Source organism: Oreochromis niloticus, unplaced genomic scaffold, assembly GCF_001858045.2.
Source record: "Oreochromis niloticus isolate F11D_XX unplaced genomic scaffold, O_niloticus_UMD_NMBU tig00008103_pilon, whole genome shotgun sequence".
Taxonomy (NCBI): Eukaryota; Metazoa; Chordata; class Actinopteri; order Cichliformes; family Cichlidae; genus Oreochromis; species Oreochromis niloticus.
The window spans coordinates 1-10513 of NW_020328975.1; the positions used below are offsets into that span (position 1 = coordinate 1).

General features: G+C 41.0%; 1 protein-coding gene across 1 annotated transcript; it reads left to right on the forward strand.

Moving 5' to 3' along the window:
• Positions 1 to 6849: 6849 nt before the first annotated feature.
• On the forward strand, positions 6850 to 9942 carry LOC109199048 (leucine-rich repeat LGI family member 2-like). Its single transcript, XM_019354365.2, has 6 exons — positions 6850 to 6883; positions 7184 to 7244; positions 7335 to 7406; positions 7510 to 7679; positions 7836 to 8000; positions 9120 to 9942. The coding sequence occupies exons 1-6, from the start codon at positions 6850 to 6852 to the stop codon at positions 9935 to 9937; spliced, it is 1320 nt and encodes a 439-aa protein (XP_019209910.1). The 3' UTR covers positions 9938 to 9942.
• Positions 9943 to 10513: the final 571 nt, after the last annotated feature.

Below are 10513 nucleotides of genomic sequence, written 5' to 3' on the forward strand. Positions count from 1 at the left end.
TCTGAGGGTGCTCCGCTCCCTCTCACACTCCAGCAACTCGCTCTTTAGGTTAAGGCGATCGTGGCTCAAGACTTGGGAGTTTGCCTTGTAATGGGAAGGTGCCGGTTTGAGCCGCGCCCTGTGGCTGTGGCTACAATGTAGCTTGCTACCATCGGTGTGTCAATGGGTGGATGACTGGATGTGTAAAGTGCTTTAGGGTCCTTGGACTAGTAAAGCGCTATACAAATAAAGGCCATTTAATTGGTGATTCTTTTGGCAATTACAATCATCTATTGGAATGGATCATGAGTGGTGAACTGTCAAGTGTGTACCCTGAGTTTTACCTTGTGAAAGCTGGGATAGTCCTCAAGCCATCTCCAGCAACCCTTAAGTGCTTAAGAGAAGGAAGAAGGAAAGGAAGGAAGGATAACTACTTTATGATCTCAGCTGTGATTATTAAAGGTTTGTGCTTTCTAGACATTCCCTGTAATAGAAAGAGCAGAGGGGTGTAGTACTTCATCACGGCCAGAGGGAGGCACTGTGGAACCATCAAACAAAAGACCCCAGTGCTGATAAGGCAACATGCTGTCCATTACCACCAGGTATGAGGACACAAGGTAGGTGGCAAACTCATCTGATCCATCCTCAGTCGCCCCAAATGAGAGTAAATGTGTTACTTTCCTTCAAGTCCTGTCGTATTATTTTGTATCACAAAACTATTAGAACAGAAATATTTAACTTAAAAGATAAATCCAAATAGATGATGGATCTCTTTTTTTTTTTACCTTCATGAATGTCATGAATATTTTCTGGAGAATAGAAGTGGTACTATATAATGGTAGTGCCCATTGCCTGAGATCCCATGATTGTAAGGTGACTGAGAAATATTTTTAATTACACGGTTGTTGATGTGATTCAGTCTTCAGCACTACGGTCACCCCGGTGTGTCGGCCACAACACCAATTAAAGCCAAACTGTCTCAGAGTGTAGAAGAAGAAGCTTGAGTTTGTTCTGAAACTTATAAACACCTGTATAAGAACAGAATAGACTTGTCCTATAAACTTTGGGGCCTTTCTACACTACTCTGCGATGGCTCTTGATAAAACTTAAATATGTGGGATGATCTTGGACAGTTTAAAGTGGGCCTCTGTTCCTGTAAAGTAGATTGTGGTAAGGACCCGACACGCACACTGGATTTCATTCACTATAGGTTAGTTTTATTTTCGTTCTGATGTTCCAGCATCAGTCACACAGGAACAGCTGCTTCTTCCTCCCAGTCTCCGTCCCGTCATCACTATTTAAAAATAGAGAGAAGAAGATGATCACCTTGAGCAGTCACACCCGCCCTCTCAGCCACACCTCGGCACCGCCCTGAGAGCTCACTGTAACACCCCTCTGCTGCAGCAGGCCGGAGACCACACCCCCGCCACATAGATCATATCACTACTGTGAGATAAAAGTGAAAGAGCAGCTCACAGATCAGTGGGAAGTCACATCAGGAGAACATTAAGTATTTGTAGCATGTGATTCCCTTGTGTTTTCAGTCTGTGAAACAGCTGTTTGTCCCTTCACCAGGCAGGTAAGATCAGCAAAACTGCACCATAGGATGGTTTATACCTAAATGTTTTTTAAAAATATATTATTAACATAACAAGAGGAAACATAGATTTGATTCTTTATTTATTCATTTCTTTTCTTTTCTTTCATTTTCTCTTAAGCTCAAAGGCTGTTTTTATTTCCACAGTGATGGCAGCAGCAGCGTTCAGGAGCAGAGGACTGGCTGGTGTCAGAAACACCAACGTTTTAATCCTCATCTTTCTGCTGTCCCTGGTTTATGTCACAAATTCACTGATGAAAGTAAGAACAAAGTCACTGCTGAATTAACTGTTGTTGAAGGTACTTCTATGAAACATTTATTTGCAAATGTAAAACTACAGTTACTATGTAACTCATTATAAGCATATCAGAGTTTAAATGGACGCATCCTGTTTTTGTAAATTTAAAAAATTCTGACAAGTTTCTTAGAACAACTTAGGAAATCAGAAAAAGCAAGAGCAGCCAGAAGGAAGGCGGGTCAGTCAGTTTCATCTCTATTGCATGTTATCAGTCAAATTTGGTCATGTAGGAAACAACAAATGCGTATGAGTCATATCAGTGCACACTAAGAGAACTGCAACTCAGTCTGACTGTAGAAGTAAGTTTGACTTATATCCCCATTAAGTTATACATATGTAACTTTATTAAATTAATTTGGTACATGTTGTGGTAAACAGAGAATGTCTTTTGCTTTTCAGATATTGACCAATAATTCATTAATGTTCGATTATATTTTTAAACATTATACATGTGTATGTCATTTGTATGTAACTGTATCATGTGAAGATTTTCTCTTGCGCTTCTTCGTCAAGCCCTAAAGTTAAAATAAATCAGAGCTGATGCTTCTTGTACAAACTGTAGCATCCTCCCCCGCCCACTTACAATGGAGACGATGACTGTCTTACTTTGCTTCCTAACTTTTCTTGAATTGTTCTTGAAATTAACAATTCTGAAGTTTATGGATTTTATAAAATATAAAACTGCAAAAATTATGTACAAAGCCAGACACAGTACCAGGAAATGTACAGAGGATGAATTGAGGGAAAATTAAATATGAAGACCAATGTTCCCTCTAATTTTTCATGTGTCTGAGCGAACACACAAACTCCCTGAGCGATCCCTTGGACCACTGTGAGCGACATCAGACGTGTGCACTGTGGTCACGCCAGCATCTAATCCATCCAAGTTACATGGTTTATTACAATAATCAAATTACAGCATTTACATTTATGTTAGACTACTTTTAATTAACTGCTTTAGCCCACTTACAATGAAAATTTAAAAAATCCTGTTCATGACCTGTGTAGTATGTTAACACTATTGGAAGTAAAAATAACTTTAACTCCAATTTTGAAAACACAACTTTTTCTTTTTTTCTTCATAAAGTCTGAGTCTGTGGTCTGGGAGAGTCCTGTAACTCTCTGTCTGCAAAATACAGTATATAATGACCAATGCTGGGCAATTAATTATATAGTTACTACTTCAAAAGTAACTCAGTTTGGCAAACAACAAAGTTTCTGCAGCTATTTTTTTTTAATGCAGTCAAGGCGTTTTTTAAATAAACATTTCAAACTATTTACAGAACAATCAGCTGTTCTGCATCAAATCTGATGCCACACAAATTATTTGTGCCACTCCAAAAAATAATTTCTGTCCACTATGAGATAAAGGAGAACAACAGCCTGATACCTGCAGGCCTGACAGCAGGAGATGTATCACTGCTGTAACACCTGTAACATTCAGCGCTGCCTCATTGTTCTGACACACCAACAAAACTATTGACTACACTACACACTAACTACACACTAACTACACAAGATTTGCGCTAAACGTCTCAAATCTCTCACATCTCAGAACACCGCCGTCACTCCTAAAACTTCCCCCCGTTTCTTAACAACTAGATGCCACGTTGCCATATCATTTTTTGATTGGTCGACACGGTACTTTTTTCGACCAATAGGAAAGGGTTGGGATTTTTGGTTTTGTTTTTGCTCACAGGCAGAGAGTGCTTTCGAGCGTTTTCCTTGTAAAACGCCGTTTTTACCGTTTCTTCCCGCAGTAAATATAAACAACGATAGTATTCAGGAAGAAAACCAAACATTGCAGATATTTTTATCATAACTCTGGTTTTACGTGCCCATCAACACAATTTAAAAACTGGTATAAAGTCCACACTTTTCCCGTCAATTGTTCCGTCTGTCCTGCTCACATCTCCAATGGTTGTACGCGTTGTCATTAACGTGGCTTCACTGCACATCAGCCACGCCCCTTGCTAGCTAAAACACCGGTGTCGCACATAGGACGCTGTCATAGCGTGTCAACGACGTTGATTGGCTGCGTATACGAATGTGAATCGCATTATTGGCTGGACTATAGATAAGGTGGCATCGTTCTAATCCCATACAGGAGCAGCCAGTCACTTACTGACTAACACTGCAAAACAGAATTGTTAAAGTTTTAATTTTAATTTCAATTCAGGTTAGATTTTTTTTGTGCGCAACGCAGATTTTCTGTGCGCAGAGACCGTGCCAGCAGTGCGCAATTGCGCACGTGCGCAGCTTAGAGGGAACATTGATGAAGACTCTTAAGCACGGACAAGGGTTAAAACCAGGGGCGATTTAGCCATTTTGATGAATCAAAAATGAATCAAAGCACCCCCAAAGATTTCTTACTTTTTTTGACAATATTTGCTGTTTGTAGGACACACTACTAAAATATAAAAAGCGTACAGTACGTAATTGAGATGGAACATTTTAACAACAGAAGTATAGATAACCCCTCCCCCTCCAAAATGGTTTGTTCAAGCCCACCTCTCTCTCAGGTGCCCTTTGTGCCAGAGCGATGGTGTCTGAGATGCAGCGGAGCGGAAGTGGAAGCGCCTGCCCTAAACAGGACATATTAGCTGCATTAACCCTAAGTTACTCTTCATATAGTTGGTAGGAGTCAGGCCATGTTTCTTTTTAGCTGAAAAACATTACACCAGGCAACCTGCTGTGTTGAAAACGTGTTTTCCTACGATGTTTGCTGCCCTACAATCTGTCCTGCTCTGTAGTAAAATCAGTGATATTTGACCGTCCTGTTGCTCCCATTGAAATGTTTACAGCCTATTTAAAATCAAAATTTAACATTGTCCGTAGCTACTGCTGTTACCACTGTCCTGTTTGAAATGTAATGAGAGAAGCTGCTTATTTTGCCATATGTGCCGATATTAAACCCAAAGTACTTACTAGCTAACTGACTGGACGCCCATTAACCTTATAACTCCTTTTGTGTGTGTGTGTGTGTGTGCAAAGAGACAGTCAGGTTCATAATGGATATGTGGAAGTTTATTTATTTATTTATTTTAAAAAGGAGCCACATTCAGGTAAAAGTGTAAGATCAAATGATCCATCAATAGAGGATAATGTTGGATCAGTGTTTCAATATTTATATCTTTTATTAGATGTACATGTGGTTTTGGTTATTTGCCTTTTAATTGAAAGTACACTGAAAGGACTTTTTTTTATTAGTGATCTTAATAGTATTTTTTAATCTAATTGAATACAATCTATTTGTGTATGATTGTCAGTCCAAAGAGGGAGAGAGGAAAGAGGGGAAAAGGTCAGGAAGAACCAGGTAAGAAAACAGGCAGGAAATACTAACAGCACACATAAACTGTTAAACTGGCAAAGAAACAAAAAACAACTAATTTTACTCGTACAATCTGGAAGTTGTGTTGTTTGTCTGCAAAACAAACGCGGTTGTCAGCCCTGTCACTGCATTACCATATTGAACTTCAGTCAGAGGAAGTCACGGTTGCCAAAAAGCAGACTCCAGCAACTGGCTGTGATGTCAGTTGAGAAAGAGCTGCTTGAGACACTTGACCACCAAAATGTGATAGACAGATTTAACAACCTCAAGGTGAGGCGACATAGGATAAAAGAAAAGAAAAAATCTGCAGAGCCATAGTAGTATCTGCACTAACGATCTTTTCATAGATTGTACCAGAGGCCAATGTGTCTCAATTTTCTAATTTTTAATAATATTTTGTACATTTTAAGGACTCTTCGGTTTTTGGAGTGTATTTTTTATGTATCTGTATTGTGTTATACACACACTTTAAAAGTGAATCTCTGTCCAATCTGTGTTAACTAACTACAATCTCTGTCCAAAAAATGCACTCAGTTTACTTTTTACTCATCATTCATCTCCCCCAGTAATTAAGGTTAGGATATCTTTTTTTTTTTTTTAAATTCCTTTAAAAAAAAAAATTTCCAATCCATTCTTCCCTCTGGGTGCTCAGCACCCCCAAAGCTCTGATCCTAGAATCGCCCCTGGTTAAAACCTTTTTGTTTACCATTTATGAGGTAAAACTGTGGAACAGTTTTCCTGTGGACCTACAGCAATGTTCAAGCATTAGTCAGTTCACAAGATGTTTCAAAACTGCTTTGGAAGAAAATGAAAGTAATAAAGTTGTAGACTTTTAGTCAAGACCGCCTAAACCAAGATCAAGACAATACCAAGATTAGAGGGTATCGAGACCAAGACAAGACAAGACAAGACCAAGACAGAGACAGAGACAAAAAGGTCTTTAAACTGCAGCCAGGTACTGCTTTGTTTACAGGTGTCAGGCATATTTCTGTGTTTTTGCGATGCACTCGCACAGCCGTCCTCACCGCTGTCTCACTCACTTACTGAGAGGACAGACGCACGCTCCACTTGACTGCAAAGCAGATAATGCTATTAGAAATTGAAATAAAGTAGAAAAACTTACTTTTTGGCATACAAATTACTTTTTTTCGTGTTATATTGTCTGTGTTTGACAAAATGTGCTGATTTTTCACATGTGATAGCAGAACTGAATTGGGCATGCACAGGATGAGTCACATCATTTGAAACTTAGCCCTGATTGGAGAAATTATCCCCGGTCTCCCCTATTATGTCTGTGTTAAATATACAAGTTGTGGCCATTTTCACAAGATTTGATTGTTTAAAATTCACATGGACAAAGTAAGGATTCTGGGGGACACGAGGTGTGCTCCAGCAAATATTTCCTCTGTGGTCCCATTAAAGGGATTTTTCTACCAGCTATTTTTGTGCAAAGCTAATTGAACCTTGTGCTATATTAATGTATCATTAAAGTAACATTAATACATAAGAAAATGACCTTTACTTCTTTAAATTTTAATTCTCATAAATATACGCAGCTTGAATCAGTTTGGTAGAACATGAGCAGAGAAAAAGACGAAAGATTTTAAAATATCTCTACATTGTAGAGAGCGACTCTAAACAGAAATGAGTAAGGAACGGGTTAAAGTGGATTCAGCAGGTGGGGAACTCTAAAATTGGTTGTAGTGGCTCAACAAGAGGTTAAAAATCGCAATTTCTATTCAAAGCTTCAGTAAATTTTCTTTGTGTCCAGGCTGTGATCAGCTGATCTGGGCTGCTGGTGCTTTGAGGTCCTGATCTGAATTAGACAGGTTTCAAGGATTTCGAGTGCTCAGGCAAAATAGAAAAGTGCTGTACAAGAACCAGTCCATTTACCATTTGGTTTACTAGCTGGCAAAATGTTGAAATTGATCAAAAAATATACTTTCTTTTTCTTCTTGTTGATCCATAGATTCATGAGAGTACAAACTAGAGACTACATCCAAATATGCCTTCAGAGGACTCAGGGACCTGACTCACTTGTATGTTCCAGTGACTGAAAATACAACTGTTATCTGTTATACATGATTTAATGATGTCTCTTTTTCATAATCAACTGCATTTGTTTCCAGGTCTTTGGCAAACAATAACATTAAAGCCTTGCCCAGGGACCTCTTCATTGACCTTGACTCCCTTATAGAGCTGTAAGTTTGTACATAGTTAAATAGGCAAATAGCGTACTGAGTAATTCTTGCAGTCTGTCTTTCTCCCAATTCAGCCATGAAACACAATATTCCCTTTCTGCAGGGACCTGCGAGGCAATGCCTTTGAATGTGACTGCAGAGCCAAGTGGCTTATGACGTGGTTAAAGAACACCAATGCCACAGTGTCGGATGTTGTGTGTGCTGGACCAGAGGACATGAAGGGCAAGCGCCTCAATGATATGACCAGCCTGCAGAATGAGTGTGTCTCCACAGGTGAGAAACACCTGAGCCAGCTGCCCTTCTCTCATGTCCAGCTGAGATCAGGATCAGAGAACTCAGCACAGTCTTTCTAAGTTGTGTAGAGGTTATTCATTTAACGTGGCTTTGCTGGTTTGTGAAAAATACATTTCCCGATGTTCCTTTCCACAGATTTCATCCTTCATCAGTCTGTTGCCTCAGAATCGTTGTCTGTTGACACATTCAGCTATAAGAATGATGTCTACGTGGCCATTTCTGCTCCCAGCACAGAGAGCTGTATGATTTTCCAGTGGGACCACATAGAAATGAACTTCAGGACTTATGATAACATCACAGGTAAATTTTGATTTCGACTTTTGCAGGAAATGTGTCCTAACCTACGAGATAACTGGAAACCCCTCTTGATCCTGCAGCGCAACCTTCTAACCATTTAAGTCCTTGCAGGCTGTGTCGACCCAATGTGTAGTTACATCTCTAACCCACATAGCAAGCAGGTCTGGCCCAGATCTGGTATCAAGCCGGCACTGCTGGCTGACTTCTGGCATGATAAGACGTATGCCATCCAGATATGGGCCAGGCCTGGTATAGATGGCACTGTCTATGTGATGGCATGCCATATCTTGCTCGATTGTGGTTTGGGTCATGTGGCCCAGGCTCATAGAAACAGGTCTTCCCCTGATCCGGCATCAAGCTGGCACTTCTGACTGACTGGTGTCATGGCAGGGTATATGTCAACCAGATGTGGGCCAGGTCTGGCAATGATGGCACTGTTTATGTTCCTATTTTCCTATTTTAGTTGGAAGACCCAAGTGCCATGTTGATATACTATACTGCTATGGTAGCCAACGTTTCAAATTCAGGTATGACTTTGGGAAAGGAAATGTGCTGTAAAAGAATCAGTTCATTCACTGTCTGAACAGAGGTTCGTAATGTTACTTTTGCACTATTTATGTTTCGGCACATGTTGTTATTACATGGCTTGATTAAGGTACACATTTGGCTGACATCTGGGCCAGCACAGGGTCAGCTGTGTGTCTGCGACTGGCCCGTGGCTGCACACAACTTACACATGGCCCACATACCGCAAAGAATGACGGTCTTTGGTGCCAGAGATGGGCTAGCACAGGACCACCAGTGTGTCTGCAACTGGCCTTGTGCTGGCCCATGTCTGGGCCTCCTCTGGCAAACCTGATCTGGGTCACCAAAGGGCCGTCAGTCTTTGCGGTATGTGGCCATGTGTAAGCACATTGTGTTGGCCAGATCTGGGCCATACCAATTTTGCTATGTGGGCAGGAGGTGCATGTCAGGTTACGTGGAAGGTTGGGTGAAGGGTTAAAGGGAGTTTCCAGTGACACTGTAAGTTAGGAAGTCTAAATCACACATTAGGCTAACAAACACTCCCAGAATGCTCCCAGTTTCATTCTCACGCGATTCATGTGTTTCTCTGCCCTTTAGGTCAGTCCATTGTGGGGTGCAAATCTGTCGTCATCGAAAATGAGGTGTTTGTCATTGTGGCTCAGCTGTTTGGTGGTTCCCACATTTACAAGTTTGATGACGACCAAAGCAGGTTCAATAAGTTCCAGGATATCGAAGTGTCCAAGATCTCTAAGCCCAATGATATTGAGGCCTTCCAGATTGGCTCTGATTGGTTCTTTGTGATTGCTGACAGCTCAAAAGCTGGCCTCTCCACCCTCTACAAGTGGAATGATAATGGCTTTTATTCGTACCAGTCACTGCACGAGTGGTACCGCGACACGGATGTAGAGTTTCTGGACTTGGATGGGAAAGCTCACCTTATTCTAGCGAGCCGCTCACAGGTTCCAGTGATCTACCAGTGGAGCCGGAGCAACCAGAAGTTCATCCTGCAGGGTGAGATCCCCAACATGGAGGATGTAGTGGTTGTGAAACACTTCCGGATCAAGGAGGAGCTCTACCTGGCTATGACGCGGTATATCGGTGATTCCAAAGTTCTGCGTTGGGGCACCAAACAGTTTGCTGAGATCCAAGCTTTGCCCTCTCGAGGCTCCATGATTCTCCAGCCGTTCTCTTTCAAGGAACGTTACTATCTGGCTCTGGGAAGCGACTACACCTTCTCACAGATCTACCTGTGGGATGAGGACAACAAAATCTTTGACCGCTTTAAGGAGGTGTACATCCAAGCCCCACGCTCTTTCACCGTGGTATCTACCGACCGCAGGGACTTTATTTTTTCCTCGAGCTTCAAGGGAAACACGCAGATCTTTGAGCACATCATCATCGACCTGAGCTTGTGAGGGGCTGTGCCTCATCGTCCCGTCTGAAATCAAATGTCTTCCACTTGAAAGACAAATTCAAGAAGGAAAAAAAAGAGAAAGGACCTTATGAACTGTTAAATATCCACACCTTCATAGATTTCACTCACAAATTAGAGCTGGGTCAAGATATATTGTGACTATTTCTGAATGGCCTTGCACTCATGGATCCTCAGACTTTCTGAAGTACTACCCTTTCATAACTACTACTATTCTCTTAAAATACCACTGAAGTTCATGACGGGTTAAAAAAGAGACATTAATTGAATCTATCTGATTTATCTTTTTTGTTTAATATCTTTCTCTTAGTAGTTTATGCAGCTATAAAAATACATCAGGACCTGAATGAACGTAACAAATTTATTCTGATTTGCGGTGACTGATGATGGATTGAATGATTTTGCCACTACCTGTATCCTCATACCCTGTGGTAACGTACAGTACCTTGCCTTATCAACACTGGGGTCTTTTGTTTGATGGTTACACAGTGCCTCCTTCTGGCCGTGATGAAGTACCACACCCCTCTGCTCTTTCCATTACAGGGAATGTCTAGAAAGC